Below are 24,184 nucleotides of genomic sequence, written 5' to 3'. Positions count from 1 at the left end.
TGCTTCTTTATCCAACTGCGGGTCCTATGTGAGTCAGGCAGACAGGAAGGCATGTGTGCATGCATGGTCGGGCCTGCCAAAAGCTTCAAGAGTCTTCTAAATGCTGGGCAGTGTCCGTGCCAGGGCTCTATCAGTGACATCACCCAGATGTGAGAATATATGTCCTGCTGTCCTTGGAGAGCATCTGCTACAGTTGAGTAGATAACGTTTTACGAGATGAGTAATCTTAAGGAGCTGTGATTATAATTGATAATGTTGACAAATATATTTGCACTTAGACTTTATGCCTATAAGCATAATGGGCAAGGAACATTTGAGGCCTTTTAAATCTTCCTAAAACAGAAATGTTTGCAGCCACTAGATGGCAAGCTTCACTAGGTAATAAAGTGAAAGCTGAGATAATAAAACAAATTTAATGGTAGTAAATGCTGTGTTTGTTGGAAAACCTCTATGATAGTCTGAATTTCAGCACAGTCTGTCTCTAAATATGATTACATCCTAATCTGATTGTGATAAGAGAGAGGTATAACCACCAGTGGCGTACCAAGGGGGGGGCGGTGGGGGCGGTCCGCCCCGGGTGCCAGTGGGTGGGGGGTGCTCCGCTCCCGCCGCCTCCCGTGGCTGTTCCCGCGGCGCCGCACATTTAAAAAACCGGCGAAGCAGCGTCGCAGGCAGCGCCTCGTGCCCTGCTTGTAAAAAAAAAAAAAAAAAATCAAATCTCCTTCCTCCTTCTCCTCCTCGTCTTGATGTCTTGACGTCGACTCAGGCCTTCCAATCAATTTGATTGGAAGGCCCGAGTCGACGTCAAGACGAGGAGAAGGAAGGAGATTTGATTTTTTTTTACAAGCAGGGCACGAGGCGCTGCCTGCGATGCTGCTTCGCCAGTTTTAACGGGACTGAGGTGGGGAAGGAGAGGGGCGAAAGGGACTCGGGTGGGGGTGTTCAGAGGGGAGAAGGGGACTGGGGTGGGGGTCTCAGAGGGGAAAAGAGGAGGGGGGTGGGGGTCTCAGAGGGGAAAAGGGGAGGGGAGAAGGGGACTGGGGTGGGGGTGTTCAGAGGGGAGAAGGGGACTGGGGTGGGGGTCTCAGAGGGGAAAAGGGGAGGGGAGAAGGGGACTGGGGTGGAGATCTCAGACAGGGGAGGGGAGAAGGGGACAGGGGTGGGGATCTCAGAGGGGAGAAGGGGAGGGGAGAAGGGGACGGGTGGGGATCTCAGACAGGGGAGGGGAGAAGGGGACTGGGGTGGGGATCTCAGAGGGGAGAAGGGAAGGGGAGGGGAGAAGGGGACTAGGATGGGGGTGTTCAGAGGAGAGAAGGGGACTGGGTGGGGGTCTCAGACAGGGGAGGGGAAAAGGGGACTGTGGTGGGGGTCTCAGACAGGAGAAGGGGAGGGGAGAAGGGGACTGGGGTGGGGGTGTTCAGAGGGGAGAAGGGGGCTGGAACTGGGGGCTGAAAAAAGGGGCAGAGAGAGGGGACAGATCCTAGATGGAAGGGAGAGCGAGAGGGAGGGCAGACCCTGGATGGATGGGAGAGGGAGGGCAAATGGTGGATTGAAGGGGCAGAGAGAAAGGGCAGGCAGTGGATGGAAGGGACGGCAGAGAGGGCAGACACTGGATGGCAGAGAGAGAGAGAGAGAGAGTGAAGACAGATGCTGGATGGAAGGAAGACGGTGAAAAGAAGATGAGGAAAGCAGAAACCAGAGACAACAAACTGTAAATAAAATATATTTTTTTATTTTTTTTGCTTTAGGATAAAGTATTGTAGATGTGTTAAATGTTTATAATAGAACATGTAAATAAGGTAATCTTTTTATTGGACTAATTTTAATACATTTTGACTAACTTTCGGAGAACAAAACCCCCTTCCTCAGGTCAGGATAGGATACTGTAACAGCACTATACTGTACTGACCCGAGGACGGAGGTTTTGGCCTCTGAAAGCTAAATGTATTAGTCCAATAAAATGGTATTATTTTATTTTCTATATTTGTTTTATTTCTATTTGTTAATTTGTAAAGTGGTGATTGGTACTTGTTAGGTTTTTTTTTCAAATTTACATCTGCTGTCTTTATATTTTGCACAGTACTAGGGGACAGTTTCTGTTTCTGTGGTGTTGCATTGTATGCAGAGTCTGGCATTGGGGGTTCAGTTTAATTTTTGTCTAAATAGAAAGTTTATGATTACTTATTCTATAGTGGATTAGGGTGTATCTGTGTTTGTGAAAAAGACATGGCTTTCAGTTGGCATTGACTGCAGGATCTACGATCTGTACTATTCTGTCTGGTTTCGTTTTACAATAGGTGAATTGATGTTCTAGTGCTCACTGTAGTGTTTAAGATGCTTTCCTTTTCCTTGTGTGACTCGTAGAAATGACTGCTTATGGTATGGTAGAATTGCTCTATAGGTCCTGAGTGTTTTGTATTCTCGGCATGCCTAGTACTGGATTTGGGGGGGGGGTGTTAAAAAATGACCGGCCCCGGGTGTCAACTACCCTAGGTACGCCACTGATAACCACCGAATATAGTTCAGACAGGTTAATACTATTTTGCTACACTGCTCATTCTATATATATTCTTATGGGTAAACACTTATGTTTAATTGCAGCCACTAAACATTTAAATGCTCTGTTCATAAATTTTCTGCAGCACTATTGTCACATCCTTCGCTCCCCCAGGCTGCTCCTCTACGGGAAGCAAGGGCCGGGAGGGAAGTTCTGCAGCCAGAGAGGACTTACCCGACGGTTCCCCGGATGGCCGGCTATCTCGAGTACAGTCGGGGCCGAGCCGGTATTCCTTGCGGCGATGGCCGGCCTTTTTAGAACCGCGGCCAAAAGCCAGGACCCGTCACGGCGATAGCCGCCCTGTCCGCGGCCGGGCCCGTAGGCCGGCGATCGCGGCTTCCAGGCTCTCAGTCGCCGGCTACGGAGTCCGCGCTTGCAGTAGCAGGGAAGATGGCGCTGAGACGCGATGGCCGGCGTCTTCTCCATTTTCGGGCACGGGAACCCGAAGCTCCGCCTCAGAGGGACCAGATTGGGATGCCGGTGCTGTAACTCCGCCTGAGAGGCCGGACGGAACCAACCAGAGGGATCTCTTCAGTAGCCGGATTCCGATTGGCCGGCCATGTCGGCCGGGGCTTGGCGGCTGAATGCTGACAGTATTTAAGGAGCGGGGCTGAAACAGGACGTTGCTTCAGGTTCTGTTTCCCGAGGCCAGTCTTCATGTGCTCCTGTTCTCTGTGCGTTCCCTTGTTTTCCTGGTTTGACCTTTGGACTGTTACTGGACAACCCTGATAGCTGCCTGCCCTGACTTGTTGCCTGTTTTTGGACGACTCTGTTAGCCGCCTACCTTGACCTGCTGCCTGTTCCTGGACTTCTCTGACTTTTCACCTGCTCCCTCCGCTCCCGGTTCCAGTGCTGGGTCAGCCCGTCAACCCCGCGGTTCCGGAAGTCCCGTTGGCCGCCTGCAGCTGGGGGCTCAACCCTCGGTGAATGGCGGTCGCCGCGGGTGAAGACTTGGGGTTGCACGGCTGTCCTCTGAGGTCCTTCGGGGCCTTACGGGACCTAAGGGCTCACTTTCTTCCCAGACAAGACAACTATCCATATACTGCTGGTGAAAATTCTTACAGACCACTTCAGTGGTGTTCAAATATTGCCAGGGCAGAGTGTGGGTGTTCTGTCAAACAATGTGGATAACTGGCGATATCATATTCAGCCACTGTCCATATACTTAAATGGTCTAATTTAGACCACAAAATTGACTGTCCTATATTAAATTGCTTAGATGTATGTGTAGTGGCTAAATATTGCTGCTGTATGTATAGTTAAGCAGTCATATGTATATTCAGTGCTGCTGATTGTATAGCGGTTGTTTAATATATGTGAGTGATTTAAGTGTCATGGTCAGTGTTTTAAAAAAAATACTGATCAGGGGGTTTCAGCATTGACATTTTTAGCCTTTAACTAGGCTTACTAGTAGAAACAAATGTGGTATGCGACACTGCACATCTTTTAGTGAATTAAAAATCAAGAAATAAACACCTGTGCTTAACAATCACCCAACTGAGTGGAAACAGAGTCCTGGGCCTTGCTTATTGGTGTTCTGAGACCAGTAGACTGCCTGACAGGAGTGTGGATTTTAACAGTACTGTGCCTGTTTAGCCCTCTCCCCCCTCCCCCTTTTTTTTTTTTTTTGCAGATCTTGGACATGCTTTGTTGCTCTTTCCAATAAGCTTCATAAGAACATACACACATAAGTATTGCCATACTGGGATAGACCAAAGGTCCATCAAGCAAATATCCTGTTTCCAACAGTGACCAACCCAGGTTTACAAGTACCTGGCAAGATCCCAAAACAGTACAATACATGTTCTCCGAGGACAAGCAGGCTGCTTGTTCTCACTGATGGGGTGACGTCCACGGCAGCCCCTCCAATCGGAAACTTCACTAGCAAAGTCCTTTGCTAGTCCTCGCGCGCACCGCGCATGCGCGGCCGTCTTCCCGTCCGAAACCGGCTCGAGCCGGCCAGTCTTCTTTTGTCCGCACTCGGTACGGTCGTTTTTTTCGCCGTGTCGAGCCCCGGAAAGTCGACCTCGCGCGTCCAAAGTTTTTTTTGAGCGTGTTTTTTCTTCGGAAAAGCTTTGTCTAGTGCGGGAAGTGCTCCGGAAACCCTCCCCGGGTTTCGTGTCAATCCTCCCCGTACTTCCAGCTTTTTGCCCCGATAAGTTTTCTTTCGCCGTCGGGGTAGGCCTCTTTCGGCCTCGGTCGAGATTTTTCTCCCTCTAAATTTTGGTGCTTCAATTTTCGCCATTTCGGCTTTTGATTTCGCCGGCGTGATTTTTCCGCCCATGACATCGAAGCCTTCCAGCGGCTTCAAGAAGTGCACCCAGTGCGCCCGGGTTATCTCGCTCACTGATCGACACTCGTCGTGTCTTCAGTGTCTGGGGGCTGAGAACCGCCCTCAGAACTGCAGTCTGTGTTCCCTGCTTCAAAGGCGGACTCAGGTAGCGAGACTAGCCCAGTGGAACGTGTTGTTCTCGGGCTCTTCGTCGGCATCGGCACCGGGATCTTCGAGTGCATCGACGTCGTCAGCGTCCAGACCATCTTCCTCGGCCGCCCTTGCATCGAGTGCATCGAGGCATCGGGCCTCTGCATCGGCGCCGAGACATCGGATAGCTGCATCGACGTCGGTGGTACCGGGACCTCGTCTCCTGATGTCGTCGGACGGTGGTGCATCGAGTGGAGTGCAGGTGAGGGCTGTCCATTCCCCTGCTGGTGGCGGTGAGCCCTCGGGTGGGTCTCCTCCTACCCTGAGGGCTCCTGCGGTACAGCCCCCCCGAGATCGACCCTCTTCGGTCTCGGCCCCGAGGAAGCGACGGATGGATTCTACGTCCTCCTCGTCGGTGCCGGGGAGCTCCGGTGACATGCTTCGGAAGAAATCGAAGAAGCATCGACACCGGTCTCCTCCCCGTGTCGGCACCGAGAGCTCTGGGTCGCCGAGGGATTCGGCACCCAGCAGGCATCGGCACCGAGAGGACCGCTCACCCTCTGTTCAAGAGGTGTCGATGCGCTCCACTCTGGACAGCCCGGAACAGCCTCCTCGCCCGGAACAGGTTCTGACGTCGACGCCTGCATCGACCTCTCAGCCTTTTTCTGCAGCCACTCTGAACGAGAGCCTCCGGGCCGTTCTCCCAGAGATTCTGGGAGAGCTGTTGCGCCCTACCCCTCCGGTACCGGCGGTGCTTGCGCCTCCGGTACCGTCGAGCGTGGCGCCGGCTGGCCCATCACCAGGTTGAGGTCCCCGACGTCGACCGCGGCCACCTCCCAGGAGGGCTCCCCGACTACGTCGGCGGAGGGAGCTTCGCCGATGCGGGCGAGGGAGTCTACCTCTCGACGCCCCCGTCGTGGACGTGGTTCCACTGAGTCGAGCAGGGCGAGGTTGCAGACACAGGTTCGGGAACTTGTGTCTGACACCGAGGGTGAGGCCTCGTGGGAGGAAGAGGAAGACCCCAGATATTTCTCTGACGAGGAGTCTGAGGGTCTTCCGTCTGATCCCACTCCCTCTCCTGAAAGGCAGCTTTCTCCTCCTGAGAGCCTGTCTTTCGCTTCCTTTGTCCGGGAGATGTCTACGGCCATCCCCTTCCCGGTGGTTGTGGAGGACGAGCCCAGGGCTGAAATGTTTGAGCTCCTGGACTATCCTTCTCCACCTAAGGAAGCGTCCACTGTTCCCTTGCACCATGTCCTAAAAAAGACATTGCTTGCGAACTGGACAAAACCCTTAACTAATCCCCACATTCCCAAGAAGATCGAGTCCCAGTACCGGATCCATGGGGACCCAGAGCTGATGCGCACTCAGTTGCCTCATGACTCTGGAGTTGTGGATTTGGCCCTAAAGAAGGCTAAGAGTTCTAGGGAACATGCTTCGGCGCCCCCGGGCAAGGACGCTAGAACCTTAGACTCCTTTGGGAGGAAGGCCTACCATTCCTCTATGCTCGTGTCCAAGATCCAGTCTTACCAGCTCTACACGAGCATACACATGCGGAACAATGTGCGGCAGTTGGCGGGCTTGGTTGATACTCTTCCCCCCGAGCAAGCCAAGCCTTTTCAGGAGGTGGTCAGGCAGCTGAAGGCGTGCAGAAAATTCCTGGCCAGAGGAGTTTATGACACTTTTGATGTTGCGTCCAGGGCCGCTGCTCAGGGTGTGGTGATGCGCAGGCTCTCATGGCTGCGTGCCGCCGACCTGGAGAATAGACTCCAGCAGCGGATTGCGGACTCGCCTTGCCGTGCGGACAATATTTTTGGCGAAAAAGTTGAACAGGTGGTAGAGTCTCTCCACCAGCGGGACACCGCATTCGACAAATTCGCCCGCCGGCAGCCTTCAGCCTCTACCTCTACAGGTAGACGATTTTTCGGGGGAAGGAAGACTGTTCCCTACTCTTCTGGCAAGCGTAGGTACAATCCTCCTTCCCGACAGCCTGCGGCCCAGGCTAAGCCCCAGCGCGCTCGCTCTCGTCAGCAGCGTGCGACTCAGCAAGGCCCCGCGGCTCCCCAGCAAAAGCAAGGGGCGAGCTTTTGACTGGCTCCAGCAGAGCATAGCCGACATCCAAGTGTCCGTGCCGGGCGACCTGCCAGTCGGAGGGAGGTTGAAAGCTTTTCACCAAAGGTGGCCTCTCATAACCTCCGATCAGTGGGTTCTGCAAATAGTCCGGCAGGGATACACCCTCAATTTGACATCAAAACCTCCAAATTGTCCACCGGGAGCTCAGTCTTACAGCTTCCAACACAAGAAGGTACTTGCAGAGGAACTCTCCGCCCTTCTCAGCGCCAATGCGGTCGAGCCCGTGCCATCCGGGCAAGAAGGGCTGGGATTCTATTCCAGGTACTTCCTTGTGGAAAAGAAAACAGGGGGGATGCGTCCCATCCTAGACCTAAGGGCCCTGAACAAATATCTCGAAAAGGAAAAGTTCAGGATGCTTTCCCTGGGCACCCTTCTCCCCATGATTCAGCAAAACGATTGGCTATGCTCTCTGGACTTGAAGGATGCCTACACACACATCCCGATACTGCCAGCTCACAGACAGTATCTGCGATTTCAGGTGGGCACACGCCACTTCCAGTACTGTGTGCTACCCTTTGGGCTCGCCTCTGCGCCCAGGGTGTTCACAAAGTGCCTAGCTGTGGTAGCAGCGGCACTCCGCAGGCTGGGGGTGCACGTGTTCCCTTATCTTGACGATTGGCTGGTAAAGAACACATCAGAGGCTGGAGCCCTGCAGTCCATGCAGATGACTATTCGCCTACTGGAGCTACTGGGGTTTGTGATAAATTATCCAAAGTCCCACCTTCTCCCAGCGCAGAGACTCGAATTCATAGGAGCTCTGCTGGATTCTCGGACGGCTCGCGCCTATCTCCCAGAGACGAGAGCCAACAACTTGTTGTCCCTCGTCTCGCGGGTGCGAGCGTCCCAGCAGATCACAGCTCGGCAGATGTTGAGATTGCTGGGCCACATGGCCTCCACAGTTCATGTGACTCCCATGGCCCGCCTTCACATGAGATCTGCTCAATGGACCCTGGCCTCTCAGTGGTATCAGGCCGCCGGAGGTCTAGAGGACGTGATCCACCTGTCCACGAGTTTTCTCGACTCCCTGTATTGGTGGACGATTTGCTCCAATTTGACTCTGGGACGTCCCTTCCAAATTCCTCAGCCACAAAAAGTGCTGACCACGGATGCGTCCCTCCTGGGATGGGGAGCTCATGTCGATGGGCTCCACACCCAAGGAAGCTGGTCCCTCCAGGAACGCGATCTGCAGATCAATCTTCTGGAGTTACGAGCGATCTGGAACGCTCTGAAGGCTTTCAGAGATCGGCTGTCCCACCAAATTATCCAAATTCAGACAGACAACCAGGTTGCCATGTACTATGTCAACAAGCAGGGGGGCACCGGATCTCGCCCCCTGTGTCAGGAAGCCGTCAGCATGTGGCTCTGGGCTCGCCGTCACGGCATGGGGCTCCAAGCCACATATCTGGCAGGCGTAAACAACAGTCTGGCCGACAGACTGAGCAGGATTATGCAACCTCACGAGTGGTCGCTCAACTCCCGAGTGGTGCGCCAGATCTTCCAAGCGTGGGGCACCCCCTTAGTGGATCTCTTCGCATCTCGAGTGAACCACAAAGTCCCTCAGTTCTGTTCCAGGCTTCAGGCCCACGGCAGACTGGCATCGGATGCCTTCCTCCTGGATTGGGGGGAGGGCCTGCTGTATGCTTATCCTCCCATCCCTCTGGTGGGGAAGACTTTGTTGAAACTCAAGCAAGACCGAGGCACCATGATTCTGATTGCTCCCTTTTGGCCGCGTCAGATCTGGTTCCCTCTTCTTCTGGAGTTGTCCTCCGAAGAACCGTGGAGATTGGAGTGTTTTCCGACCCTCATCACACAGGACGAAGGGGCTCTTCTGCATCCCAACCTCCAGTCGCTGGCTCTTACGGCCTGGATGTTGAGGGCGTAGACTTTGCCTCTTTGGGTCTGTCAGAGGGTGTCTCCCGCATCTTGCTTGCTTCCAGGAAAGATTCCACTAAGAGGAGTTACTTCTTTCTGTGGAGGAGGTTTGCCGTCTGGTGTGACAGCAAGGCCTTAGATCCTCGCTCTTGTCCTACACAGACCCTGCTTGATTACCTTCTGCACTTGTCTGAGTCTGGTCTCAAGACCAACTCCGTAAGGGTTCACCTTAGTGCGATTAGTGCATACCATTACCGTGTGGAAGGTAAGCCGATCTCAGGACAGCCTTTAGTTGTTCGCTTCATGAGAGGTTTGCTTTTGTCAAAGCCCCCTGTCAAGCCTCCTACAGTGTCATGGGATCTCAATGTCGTTCTCACCCAGCTGATGAAACCTCCTTTTGAGCCACTGAATTCCTGCCATCCGAAGTACTTGACCTGGAAGGTCATTTTCTTGGTGGCAGTTACTTCGGCTTGTAGAGTCAGTGAGCTTCAGGCCCTGGTAGCCCAGGCCCCTTACACCAAATTTCATCACAACAGAGTAGTCCTCCGCACTCACCCTAAGTTTCTGCCAAAGGTCGTGTCGGAGTTCCATCTGAACCAGTCAATTGTCTTGCCAACATTCTTTCCCCGTCCTCATTCCTGCCCTGCTGAGCGTCAGCTGCACACATTGGACTGCAAGAGAGCATTGGCCTTCTATCTGGAGCGGACACAGCCCCACAGACAGTCCGCCCAATTGTTTGTTTCTTTTGATCCCAATAGGAGGGGAGTGGCTGTAGGAAAACGCACCATATCCAATTGGCTAGCAGATTGCATTTCCTTCACTTACGCCCAGGCGGGGCTGGCTCTTGAGGGTCATGTCACGGCTCATAATGTTCGAGCCATGGCTGCGTCGGTAGCCCACTTGAAGTCAGCCTCCATTGAAGAAATTTGCAAAGCTGCGACGTGGTCATCTGTCCACACATTCACATCTCATTACTGCCTGCAGCAGGATACCCGACGCGACAGTCGGTTAGGGCAGTCAGTTCTTCAGAACCTGTTTGGGCTTTAGGATCCAACTCCACCCCCCGAGGGCCCTGTTTGTTCTGTTCCAGGCTACACTCTCAGTTAGTTGGTAAATTTTTTAGGTCAATCTCAGTTATGTCCTCGCCGTTGCGAGGCCCAATTGACCATGGTTGTTGTTTTGAGTGAGCCTGGGGGCTAGGGATACCCCATCAGTGAGAACAAGCAGCCTGCTTGTCCTCGGAGAAAGCGAATGCTACATACCTGTAGAAGGTATTCTCCGAGGACAGCAGGCTGATTGTTCTCACAAACCCGCCCGCCTCCCCTTTGGAGTTGTGTCTTCCCTTGAAGTGTATTGTCTTGCTACATACTGGACTGGCCGGCTCGAGCCGGTTTCGGGCGGGAAGACGGCCGCGCATGCGCGGTGCGCGCGAGGACTAGCAAAGGACTTTGCTAGTGAAGTTTCCGATTGGAGGGGCTGCCGTGGACGTCACCCCCATCAGTGAGAACAATCAGCCTGCTGTCCTCGGAGAATACCTTCTACAGGTATGTAGCATTCGCTTTATGCTGCGTATTCTAGAAAGCAGCATAACATGCCAGTAAGATTTTTGACAGTATTCTAGAAATAAGCAGTGAATTTTCCCCAAGTCCATTTTAATAATAGCTTAAGAACTTTTGTTTTAAGAAGCTATCCAAATCTTTTTTAAACCCCACTAAGCTAACTGCTTTTACTACATTCTCTGGCAACGAATTCCAGAGTTTAATTACACGTTGAGTGAAGAAATATTTTCTCCAATTCGTTTTAAATTTACTACTTTGTAGCTTCTTTGCATCCCCCTAGTCCTAGTATTTTTGGAAAGAGTAAACAAGCAATTCACATCTACCCGTTCCTTTCCACTCGTTTTATAGACTTCTATCATATCTCCCCTCAGCCGTCTTTTCTCCAGGCTGAAGAGCCCTAGCTGCTTTAGCCTTTCCTCATAGGGAAGCTGTCCCATTCCCGTTACCATTTTCGTCGCCCTTCTCTGTATCTTTTCTAATTCCACTATAACTTTTTTGAGATGCGGTGACCAAGGTTGCACACAATATTCGAGGTGTGGTCGCACCATGGAGTGATACAAAGGCATTATAATGTCCTCATTTTTGTTTTCCATTCCTTTCCTAATAATACCCAACATTCTATTTGCTTTCTTAGCCACCGCCACATACTGAGCAACGATGATGCCTAGATCTCTTTTGTGTTCGGTGACTCCTAATGTGGAACCTTGCATTATGTAGCTATAGTTAGGAATCCTCTTTCCGACATGCATCGCTTTGCACTTGCTCACATTAAACGTCATCTGCCATTTGGATGCCCAGTCTCCCAGTCTGGTAAGGTCCTCTTGTAATTTTTCACAAACCTCTTGCAACTTAACAACTTTGTGTTGTCAGCAAATTTAATTACCTCACTAGTTACTCCCTTCTCTAGATTATTTATAAATACCTTAAAAAGCAGCGGTCCCAGTACAGCCTCCAGGTGAACCCCACTATCTGTAAACTCATTTTGGTGCCCTAAAAGCTTAGTGAGTTCTAAATTCTTCATGTCCTATTTTATACTTATGGGCCACATGGCACTTAGCACATGCTAATGTCCTTGAGCGCACGCTAAGCTTTAGTAAAAAGGCCTCTCTTTCAGCCTTTTCTGAATACTTCTTAGTGAGTGCTTCCTGTTATTTTTAGTCTTTTTACCACTGGTCACCCCAAATTATTATTTACCAGCCACCCAGAATTTGGAGTGATAAAAGACCAAGGCCACGTATGAGAAAAGCAACTTTTATTACTTACCAAATATAGATACAATTAATAGTTTCTCATGGGAGAACAGAGCTGCTATACACAAGTACTATCTGAAGCTGTCTCTCCCAAAATAATGATCTGATACAACTACTTATATATCTTTTTTTCAAAACAATGCTTAACATGGCTTTAACAAGTTACCTTCCTCAGAGATCATCCTGTTCTCTTTTCTTACCATCTGTTTCCCCTATGTTGCTAAACTACATTTTCTTGTTTCTTTTCTTACTTTCTCCTTTTTCATGCCTGCTTGCACGCAAGGATGCCTTATCAGATCATGAGTTTCTGAGTCACACAGACTAGTTAGCTTTTGCCCTTTAGGCCTTGACCCAAGGCTCATGGCCGTGCCCATATTCTACATCTCCCCCCTTGAAGACCTTCGAGAGTAAGGGCTTCACTTATTTTGAACCTTTGCTGTAGTCCCATCTATTCCATAGGGGAGCAATAAGTTCCTTTTTAGATGCATGTTAAGCTTAGGGAGATTGTAGGCATGAGTTACAGTCCATGCCTTTCCATTATAGGCATAGGGCTATATGAAACAGGACAAAGTGGTTATAGTGACCTTCAAGGCACCCTTCTACCTTCCCCTGGACTTACTTTTGCTATGGTACCTTTCCCACCACATAATCTCGGAGGAAGACAACTACACCAGTAAAAAGATGGCAAAGACTTCAAACATTAGTTTCAGCATTCTCGTTAACTTGTAATTTTTCATATAGAACATACTGATGTCCTATAGGCTTTTACTTAAAGCAGTTTCAATGAGTCGTTGCACTAAACTTCTAATGCAAGGTATTACACAACAGCCGAGAAGCACAAATACAGCAATGACAATTATCAAGGTGGTCAAGCCTGAAAGTATGAAGTTCTTCCATTTTCCAAAGATATTGTCAATCCATCCCGTCCAGATGGTATCTACACCTGAATTTTCGGCCAGCTCATCAGCCAAGGTAGTAAGCCCTTGCAAAGCTTTAGTTATAGTCCCATCGGGAGCAGTATTGTTGGGGATAAAAATGCAACAATGTCCTCCAAGCATCTCACCATCTCTTCTTTTCCTCTTCCTTCTCAGCTCTCAACCTTCAACATTTCCTTCCTTCCACTCATCCCTCTCCTTTCTATCTGAGTATATCTCGCTTTTGTCGCCGTCATCATACCTCTCCTACTCTTCTCTATACTCTCTTGCTCCTTCTCCTGCTCTCCGCTGGGGACATTAGTCCCAATCCTGGTCCTCCACATCAGCTCTCATCCTATTTGTGCAGGTCACACCGTGATATCTCCAATCTAATTTCTATTCCTCTCCTCCCCCCTTCTTTGCCTTTCTCTTATGCTCTGTGGAATGCCTTTCTCTGTCTGTAACAAACTTTCCTACATCCATGACCTCTTTATCTCTCATACTCTCCATCTGCTTGCCCTAACTGAAACTTGGCTTTACCCTGAAGACTCTGCTTCAGTCACGGCCCTATGCCAGTCACGGCCCTATGCCATGGAGGTTATCTATTTTCCCATACTCCTCACCTGGTTGGCCGCGGAGGTGGTGTCGGGCTACTACTTTCACCCTCTTGTAGATTTCAACCTCTTCTTCCAGCTCAATCTCACTGCTTTTCTTCCTTCGAAGTCCACTCCATCTGTCTATTCGCTCCTCTGCCTCTCTGAGTAGCAGTTATTTATCGACCCCCCTGATAATTCCCTTTCTTCCTTTCTCACTGACTTTGATGCCTGGCTTTCCTTCTTTCTTGAACCTTCATCTCCTTCCCTCATTCTGGGGGATTTTAACATTCATGCTAATGATCCCTCTGACTCTTATGCTTCTCAGTTTCTTGCTTTAACCTCCTCTTTCAATCTTCAACTGTGCTCCACTGCCCCCCACTCACCAGAATGGCCACTGTCTGATCTTATCCTCTTCTCAAACTGCTCACTCTCCAGTTTCTGTGCCTCAACTCTTCCCCTCTCTGACCATCATCTGATAACTTTCACACTTAAAACACCCTCCTCCCCAGTCCCGTCCAATCTTAACCAATACATTTAGAAATCTTCAGGCTATTGACCCTTCTTCTCTGTCCTCCAGTGTTTCAAATCTCTTCTCTTCCACTGTTATCCAAGTCTGTCAACGAGGCAGTTTTTTCCTATAATACTATTCTCTCCTCTTCTCTGGATACCTCTCGCTCCTCCCATTCCCCGTTCTGTAAAACGTACCAAATCCCAGCCCTTGGTGACCTCTAGAATCCGCTACCTACGTTCCTCTGCCCGCTCTGCCGCGAACGATTTTGGCTGAATCCCGTGCCCATGCTGACTTCATACATTTCAAATTCTTGCTGACCTCCTTCAGTCTGCTCTTTTACTTGCCAAACAGGACTATTATATCCAGTTGACAAATTCTCTTGGCTCAAACCCTCAACGTCTCTTTGCCACACTGAACTCTTTCCTCAAAGTGCCGTCACCTCCAACTCCCCCTTCACTTTCTCCCCAGGAATCTGGCTGAGTACTTTCATGATAAGGTTCACAAGATTATACTTGAATTCTCAACCAGGTAACCTCCACCTCTCCTTCCCTTAGTCTGTTCTCTCAACCCTCCAACCTCTGCCTCCTTTTCTTCCTTTCTGAAATCACTGAAGAGGAAACTACACATCTTCTTTCCTCCTCGAAACTAACTACCTGTTCCTCTGATCTTTTTCCCACCCATCTACTTAGCACTATCTCTCCTACTGTCATCCCTTTTATTTGTCATATCCTCAATCTTTCACTTTCCACTGCAACTGTTCCTGATGCCTTCAAACATGCCGTAGTCACACCACTCCTTAAAAAACCTTCATTGGACCCTACCTGTCCTTCCAACTATCGCCCCATCTCCTCCCTTTCCTATCCAAGATACTTGAACGTGCTGTTCACCGTCTTTGCTGTGACTTTCTTTCATCTCAAGCTATTCTTGATCCACTTCAATCTGGCTTTCGCTCCCTTCATTCAACCGAAACAGCTCTTGCTAAAGTCTCCAATGACCTGTTCCTGGCCAGATCCAAAGGGCTCTATTCTATTCTCATCCTTCTCGATCGGTGGCTGGAGGGGGGCAGAGGAAAGAGGAGGGTCGCTGGACATGGGTGGCTGGAGGGGGAGGGTCGCTGGACATGGGTGGCAGGAGGGGGGCAGGGGAGAGAGGAGGATCGCTGGACATGGGTGGCTGCAGTGGGCACGGGGAGAGGAGGGTCGCTGGATATGGGTGACTGCAGGGGCAGAGGAGGGTCGCTGGACATGGGTGGCTGCAGGGGAGCGAAAGACAACCTTGCTAGCGCCCGTTTCATTTGTGTCAGAAACGGGCCTTTTTTTATTAGTAATAAATCATAAAAAACTGGCAAGCATAAAAACATTAACATTGAAAATAAATAAACCATAATTACACTAAAATTCTACATTCAAAAATTATTAAATGCTAAAAACTAGTACAACAATTTTAAGCCAAAGAATAATAAATAAATAATGAATGATAGTTCTATATGCATTATAAAATCACAAACATGAAATCGTAAAACACATAAGGTAATAACATAGTAGATGACAGGTCCATAGGGGTCCATTAGTCTGTCCAACAAGATAAACTCATTACATGTGGTATATGATACATCATATTTGTATACTGATCTTGATTTGTCCTTGCCATTTTCAGGCATAGACCATAGAAGTTTGCCCGGCACTATCCTTTTTCTAAAATTCTGATGTTGTCGAGACCCCTAAAAGCTCCACTCCAGCCCATCCAAATTTATTCAGCCATGATCAGGGCACAGTCCATAGAAGTCTGAACAGCACTTTGGTTCCCAGTTACTGGTGTTGCTACCTAATCTCTGTTAAGCTTCTTTGGATCCATTCCTTCTAATGTGTTTATCTCACACATTTTTGAATTACCATTTTCATCTCCACCACCTCTCGCGGGAGGGCATTCCAGGTATCTACCACCCTCTCAGTGAAAAAATACTTCCTGAGTTGACCCCCTTTCAACCTCAATTCATGTCCTCTAGTTCTGCCACCTTCCCGTCTCTGGAAAAAGTTTGTTTGTGGATCATTACCTTTCAAATATTTGAATGTCTCTATCATATAGCCCCTGTTTCTCCTTGTCTCCAGGGCATACATGTTCAAGTCATCAAGTCTCTCCTCATATGTCTTGTTACACAACACCCATACCATTTTCATTGTTTTTCTTTGAACCGCTTCAAGGCTTTTTATAAAGGACTAGATTCTATATAGTGCCTAAAACATTGGCACCAAAAATATTTCAGCCTAGGCACATGCCTAGATTTAGGCGGGTTATAGACTTAAACCTAGTGACCATGCCTGTGCCTAACTCTTGGCGTTTACATTTACACCAAGTATAACTTGAATACCGGCACCTAAGTTAGGCACGGAACAGGTGTATTCTGTATTCCTGTACATAGATTTTCGGAACTCCCACGGCCTGCCCATTCCATGCCCATGGCCACACCCCCTCTTTTGGCAGCACACGTTAGAATTTATTGCACACCACTTTACAGAATATGCCTAGCAATTCTTAATGCCAATTAGTGTTGACAATTGTTTAAATGGCAATTATTGGTGCTGATTGGTTTAAGTAATTAAATTGTGTGCGCAAATTTCGGTCATGCTATATAGAATCCAGGGGAGAGTGTGCCCCTCCCTACCCATCTTCAAATCTTTGCTCAAAGCCCACCTCTTCAATGTTGCTTTCGGCACCTAACCTTTATACCTTTCAGGAAATCTATACTGCCCCAATTTGACTGCCCCTATTTGACTGACTGTACATTTGTCCTTTAGATTGTAAGCTCCTTTGAGCAGGGACTGTCCTTCTATGTTAAATTGTACAGCGCTGCGTAACCCTAGTAGCGCTTTAGAAATGTCAAGTAGTTGTAGTGTCGGAAACAGAATGGAATGTGTTACATTAACCTTTATGGCTTGATGGATTCACATCACCATTAGGCTTTACTGTGGATTATATAAAATGGGGGGGGGGGGGGGGGACAAATTTCTGCACATCATCATTAGAAATTGAGGCATCATTTTTACAAATTGAGGTTTAAAAGGTCTTACTTTACCAGGACCTCCAAACTCCGGTGGGGTCTCTGTTTGAGCAACATACTGTCTATCTGTGCTGCTTCTGATTATAAGTCCTCACTAGATCACATGACCTATTGTCTTCCTGAACAAAAAGATCAGAGAGGCTCCTAGAAGTAATATGACTAAATTAGTTAATAAGAATATTCAAACACTTTAAAAACTACTGATAAATCTTAAAACCTTAAACTGTGTTTTAAAGTAAAAAGAAAAATGCAATTCGTTCCAGTGACATTATAGGGGACAACATGACAGTCGAGACTAAAAAAACACACTGATATGACACAGGGTAGATTAATTTGTAATTTAATTTCTCTTTCTTGAGCTTTCAAAGATCTTACAACCAAACTAAACGTTTCCACAAAGTAATAGGTGAGAACTCTGCAAAAGGGAGATTTTATGGGAATTCCATGTTGAAGTGCTTAAAGTTCTAACTTATGCTGCCACCTTCTTTTTTTTAATTTGTAGCTACTGTCAAAGAATAAATCACCAACTCTGGTAGAATTACAGAAAAATGTTTATCATCAGTGCTGAGAGACAGAGAGTCAGCAATCAGATTCTCTGTCTAAAGTATGTAGCTTTGTGCTGCATCTTATATAGTGTTACAAAGCTATTATCCATAAGTACAGCCCAGGATTAAAACATAAATGGTTCATTAGTGCCTACATATAATACTGATTAATAACAATACTTGGTTATTTTTTTCTCTCACTAATGAGGGGGATGCCCATTAGTACAACTAAAATTGTTTGGTTGATGTAATTCAGGTACATGTAGTTTGTAAAAATTCATCAAGATAATGAGAAGAGGTAAATATTTCACCTTTCACATCCTTGTACATCTCTGTGGCAAAAGAAGTTCTGCCCCAACCCAGTTTTTACCTATATGATAGGAACCATGACATAACCAATTGGTACATGCACAGACTTTCAGTGGACCTGCAGTATCCTTCATAGCAATCACTGGAAACTTAAGGCTCTGTTTACTAAGCCGTGCTGTAGGCGCACTAACTTTTTAGCGCATGCTAAAAATTAATGTGCACGAATGCTAGAGACACCCATATGTTCCTATGGGTGTCTTTAGCCTTAGCACGCCTACAGCATGGCTTAGTAAACAGGGCCCTTAATTTATTTCTTAACACTGTGATAAGCCACAACATTGTGGGATAAGTGTGACTTGGGTACTTTGTGTTCTCTCTCTGTTTTTACCCTAATTTCTCTCAATAATATACTAGGATAAACTTCAGCAAACTTACATTCAAAATTGCAATTCCAAGCTGAAGAAATATATGTTCTAACTTCCATATACAGGAGATCACACTTTCAATTTCAATAAAAATATTAATGAAGAGGAAAAAGACCTCAAATGTCCAAACTGTGGTAGCAAGTAAGTATATCTTTGTGCCTATATTTATTGGACTCCGTTTTTCTTATCGGTCTCAAATAACCTTCTCTTATTCCAAAATATTTCCTCTTTATTAGTATTTTTATTGAAATTAAGATTGTGATCTCCTGTATATGGGAGTTGGTAGAACATATATTATTTCTTCAGCTTGGAATTGCAATTTACCCTGATTTCACCATTTTGCTTCTCTATAGACGAGATAAACTTTAGTAATCTTGTCCACCACATCTACTGAGTTCACATGATCCACCAATTCAAGCATGCCCCAAAACCTCAAGTTAGATCTCCTACTTTGATTTTCAAGATCTTGTAGCTTGTCTGCCATATCCATATTAATGTTATTGAGCTCCCCCAGCTGACCTTCCAATGAGGTTAGAGCTTCCCCATGCTTGCCTAGCCTCGATTCAGATCCACAGTGTCTGAGCAGAGGTTGGTAGCCATTGAAGCAATTTTCTCTTACCACCCCAATATCAGTCTTGAGGTTATGAAGAAGGTCTCAGAGCTTTATCAGTGTTAATCTACTTTCTCTTTAGGTTTTGGGATGGGCCCTTCATGTTCTGTCAAACTGTTTAAGTCTTTTGGAATAAGGGCCTGCAATCTTGGATCCCTCATGCTTGGGAACACTTGGCACGGAGTACAAGAACTCCTCCTGTAGATCTACAGGTTTCTTTTTCACTGTCATCTCCATTGTAAGGCACTTCATATTGGATTCTGTGATATGCTCACTGAATTTCCTGCATTTTAGTGTGGTATACAGCTATATTGCCGGGAAGGGGGGGAGACTCGGAGCTCTTGTCAGGGTGGTGGTGGCACTTCCTCTCCAGCTCTTGTCAGGCATCCATTCATGGTGGTAATGTCATTTCCTCTCCACAACTGGCTCTGACATATTATTAAAATTCTTCTTAGCATGTACCAAATCTTTGACATGTTGCAGAAGTAACTTTAAAGTCTAAAGGCAGAGCAAGATGGCCGACAAGTAGGAAGCAGAGACGCTAGCTCTCTAAGGAACGCTTTCATTTTTTAATTTCTACGTACCTTTTGCCTTGAATTCTTAGAAGAGCATGCCAAAAAGAAAGGGGAAACCTAAGGGACCTCCTCTCCCTAGAGTAGATACCCCTGGATCTCGGCAAACATCGATCTCAGCTTTCCTGGCTTCTACTCCTACGGGCGCTTCCGCTGCCAGTGCGAGGGAGAGCACAAGTTTGGAGAGCAATTATTTGCTTAGCCCGGCAGGCCCATTAATCCCTCCATTCCCACAACCACCTGGAGTATCAGTTCTGGAGAGTGTAGTGGATTTATCTCCGAAGGGGAGGCAAGCTCTGGAAGAAGATCGAGTGTGGGGGAGAAAATAGAAGGAGACCAGCAACTTAGAGCCCCGGCGGTGTTGAAACGGAACAAAGAGTATTACCTTGAACGCGACTCAACTGCTGTTGAGATCGGCCGAAATAACGCTGGAGGCAATATGGTCTGCCCTAGAAAATCTTCATAAGGTCTGTGTTTCCTTTATTACCGTATCTTTGAATAACTCTACCCAAATAAGAGATATGAAAAGCGACATGGAAACTCTTATCAGCTAAACAAGTAAAACAGAAATGGAGTTACAAAAACTTCAGGAAGTTCAAGCCCAAATGGTGGGTGATAAACTGCTAATTAGTAGAAAATTGAAAACTTAGAAATAGTATTAGAAACCTCAACCTTAGAATCTTAAATTTTCCTTTGAGTGAACTGATTTCGCCAAAAGAGATGTTCTTTAGATTTTTGAAGGAACAATTTAAATATTCAGAACAGATGCTTCCACCTGTTCAGAAATTGTTTTATTTACCCATAAAAGAAACATTCAACAGGATCAGGAAGACCAGATTCAAACAGGAGAAGATTTAGAAGGTTTGGACTTATCAGCTTTTTTGGAGCAATCCAGAGAAGAAATTAAAAAGAGATCAACACTTCTTGTGACTTTCGTGTTTCTTCAAGACAAAGACGCACTGTTAAAAGCTTATTTTCAAAAGTTAAGGTGGATTTTCTGGGAGGAAAAATTTCTATTTTTCCAGATATATCTAAATGGGCACAGCAGCGGAGAAAAATTTTTTTTAGAACTGAAACAAGAAGTTCTCTCTTTACAGGCTCGTTTTCAACTACGGTTTCCATGTAAACGCTTAGTAATATTTAAAGATAAGAAATACGTTTTCTACGATGCTAAGTAATGAGTAATTTTCTTAAGACCAGGAAGGACAAAGGGCAAGACCAAAAGCCTTAATGGGATTAAAGTAAAAGAGTAAGCCAAATATGTGACTGAATTATTTTCTGAGATACCAACTCACTTTGGAATTTTTTTTTTGGACATCTTGGATCTCTTCCAATGTGGACTAATGAATAGCACTTGTGACATTCTTCTTTTAAAATTACCTTATTTGATGTGTGTTATTTCCTCAGGATTATATATCTTGCTATATACTGTAAACTATAAATAAATAAAAAGTGTAAAGGCAGATCCTGTAAGCTCTTTGAGCAGGGACTGTCTTTTTGTGTATGGTGTACAGCGCTGCGTACGCCTTGTAGCGCTATAGAAATGATAAGTAGTAGGATGAAATGCCATGCTTTCTGCTCTAAGCTTCCCATCTGTCTGGGAACTCTGCAGCCAGTTGGGATTTCATGATATCAACAATGATACATATACAATACATTTACAAAGCAATACCAGAAGAAACACCACAAATTTGGACAGCTTAAAAGTGGTTCAGATAGTCTGCTGATCTGAAGCAGCAGGTAACTTAAAAATGTGAGTGTTTTGAGAATCTACCAGTTGAAAATATAACCAAATATTTTTGTTTAACCCAGGATTGTCAGAGAATAGAGAGCCTTGTATGGAACAATTTAAGTGTTTAAATTTTCTTGGAACATCCCAATTGATTCTAAAACCTAATGTGCAATTAGATGCAGAACGAATAGTTTGTATACATAATAGCATAATAGGTATGCCTGAGAGATTTGCCTTTGATGCCCACAGGTATCTCATGCCTTTTTTTTTACTTGGGATATCCTGTAGGCTGGATAGATATGAGGAGCTGTACTACATTACAGACCAGAAAAACATTTTGTTCTTCAGTCACCTTTGAGCTTGGTAGTAGGTTTTATGCTCTTTGATCTGTATTCAGAATGTGAAGGACTGTTTTGCTCCAATTGTGTTGAGCACGAAGAATTGTTTAGTCTGCACTGTGTGGGACAGATTTCTTTAGCTTTTTCCACAATCATATAGGACTAACTGTATTGACAACACACGACCCATGTCTCATTAAAGAAAGATTGGTGTTGAGTTATATGATTAAAGGATCTCCTAGTGCTTTTTTTGGCTACTTGAACTTTGTTCTGTACTTTGGAGGACCTCTCTGTGTTGGCCAGTAAGTCTTATGCTGCCATAGCAGCTTCTTGATAGGTTCAGGGGTATCTGCTTAAAATCTATACCAAGGGCCTGAAATGTGAAAATTATCAATCTTCTTTTCAGAGGTAACCAAATAGCAGAACTTTCTTATGTGATACTTTGGAAGACTATGGTCTTGTGAAGGTGCAAGAGGTTGTTGTTCGGAATCGTCTCAGGTAAGTATGTTTATATAGGGTAACTTTTTTTTTTTTTTCTTTGACAAGCAGGATTAATCAGGCACACAAGTAGGTGACATCATACTGAGCCAGGATGGAACATTTCTGAGCTCAGTGTGATGTTTTGAACATGCACAGTCTTTTGTATGTACACCAGTCTCCTCAGTCTTTGTTTTTCCTGCTTTGCCAAAAGGTTGTGAACCAAAGATTTCCCTTTAGCAAGGAATTTCTACTTATTTCTCTTCTGATTTAATTTTTTAAAGATAAAAACTAGAGTCTTTTTCCTTTGGAAAGATTTCAATCAGTGTTGTGTCCCTGCCTTTGGTGCCACAGAACATCAGTTCACACCCCAGGTACCTAATTTCTCTTGGCACTCACTATAACTAGGCTGTGTAAGCACTGTTTAAGGATGTCTCCTTGAGCTCAAACATATCATCTCAAATCAGCTTGTTGAGAGAGATAACTGGACGATCTACAATCCTCCCTTAAAGGATAACAGACCATCCCAACTTAGGAGCATAGCTGGGAAACTGATTAAAGGGTGGAATCAAGAGGAGGAAGATAAAAAGATCAAGCCCAGAGGGAAAATGGCAGGACCACTATAAAGAATGTTTCAAAGACTGTGCTTCACTGGCATGTATGATTAAGCGTTGTATGGTTTGCAAGCCTGCTAAAGTAAACTAGGCATAACTCAGTAATGGGTAAAGCCTTTCCTTTGGAGTTCTAACCTGACTTAGCGGGCTACTATTAGCAAGGCTTCATCACACATCCAGAACTTGAGCTTACTCATACATGCTATCATACAGTTTCACTATGAAGCAGAGAAAGACTCCTTGCACAGGAAGAAGAGAGAAGAAAATTGTGCAGAGATGACTGTGCACTTTCCAGTAAATCTGCTACAAGTGTTGCTCTATTTCCATACACAGTGATTTTGAATCCAGCCATAAAGTAGCAGCACCAGGATCTTCCAAGTAGTGTGGGAGTCTCATTTGAGACTTCCAGGCCTAAAACACAGCTATCCTCCACTATGCACGCAGTCATGAAATTAAGTAATTTTAAAGTCTATGTTTTTAAATAGAAAAAATCCCCTCCCCTGTCAGATTAACTAGCCATATTTGTACTGCATTAGGATTTCACTACGTCTTCTAGGGTTAAAGTTATTAGAAAGGATATCATATATCTAAGAACAGCTGCTTCTCGTATGCTGGTAGATACAGCTGTTAATTGCTCCATTTTAAGAGTACATGCATTTGTGAGGAGTGCCTAATGTTTAGTGTAGTGGGTGTTGATCCTGGCAACCTGGGTTCGATTCCCACTGCAGCTCCTTGTGACTCGGGTAAGTCACTTAACCCTCCATTGCCCAGGTACAAAAACTTAGATTGTGAGCCCTCTAGGGACAGAGAAAGTACCTGCATATTTATGTATAGCAATGTGTATGTCTAGTAGTGCTATAGAAATGATTAGTAGTAGTAGTTGTGCTCTCCAGTTATCTGGTGCTGATGGTTTATCTCAGTTCAGTTAGTCAACAAATATTTTTTGATCACTAGGTATGCTTTTCCTGACCAGTTAAATCTATACTTCTAAATGGCACCCCTCATACTGATCCAACAAACACATCTCAGCCATAGGCTGAAGTTTATTTATTTGTTGCATTTGTATCCCACATTTTCCCACCTTTTTGCAGGCTCAATGTGGCTTACATTATGCCGGAAGAGGCGTAATAGGCTTTCAAACACTTTGTTCCATATTCTTGATAGATTAAGCTCTCTTGAGCAGGGACTGTCCTTCCCCATGTTTAAACTTGTACAGCGCTGCGTAACCTGGCCGCTATAGAAATGCTAAGTGTAGTAAGTAGTAGTAGTAATATTCATGTGGTATGAGAATGTACATAGAGTTACATTTAGGGCATACACCTATATCCGTTACTCCTGATTTAAGCCCTAAAATGGTGCATATAAGCCTTATAGAAGTACTTAAATTGTAACTTGCTTTACACAATTTAGATGAGCTTATGCACCCCAAATTCACATAAAATCATCTTCATCAAATTTAACAGCTGGATATGCTTCAGTTTAGCTGTAATTCAATGATGATTGAACTACAGCTAAACTGAGCGCTCTCCCCCTTCATTTCTTTAACCAGTTTTTGCGTGTTGTAAATTCCTGGCCAGGGTACATTCGACACTTTTGATGTAGCATCCAGGATTGCTGCTGCCCAAGGATAGTGATGCGCAGACTCTCGTGCTGCGTGTATCTGACCTGGATCATTCATCCAGCAGCGGATGAC

At 46.2% G+C, this 24,184-nt stretch overlaps 1 protein-coding gene across 1 annotated transcript in view; it reads left to right on the top strand.

The window, feature by feature from the left end:
- The window catches only part of CEP120 (centrosomal protein 120), a 410,430-nt gene that overhangs the window by 175,397 nt on the left and 210,849 nt on the right, over window positions 1–24,184 (top strand). The window contains 4 exon segments of the mRNA XM_030193546.1: window positions 19,503–19,507; window positions 21,809–21,835; window positions 21,838–21,891; window positions 21,960–21,967. Coding sequence (XP_030049406.1) covers window positions 19,503–19,507; window positions 21,809–21,835; window positions 21,838–21,891; window positions 21,960–21,967 — 94 coding nt within the window.

The sequence above is a fragment of the Microcaecilia unicolor genome, chromosome 2, assembly GCF_901765095.1.
Source record: "Microcaecilia unicolor chromosome 2, aMicUni1.1, whole genome shotgun sequence".
Taxonomy (NCBI): domain Eukaryota; kingdom Metazoa; phylum Chordata; class Amphibia; order Gymnophiona; family Siphonopidae; genus Microcaecilia; species Microcaecilia unicolor.
Note: the sequence above shows the minus strand (reverse complement) of the source record. Positions and strands in the feature narration are given on the sequence as shown.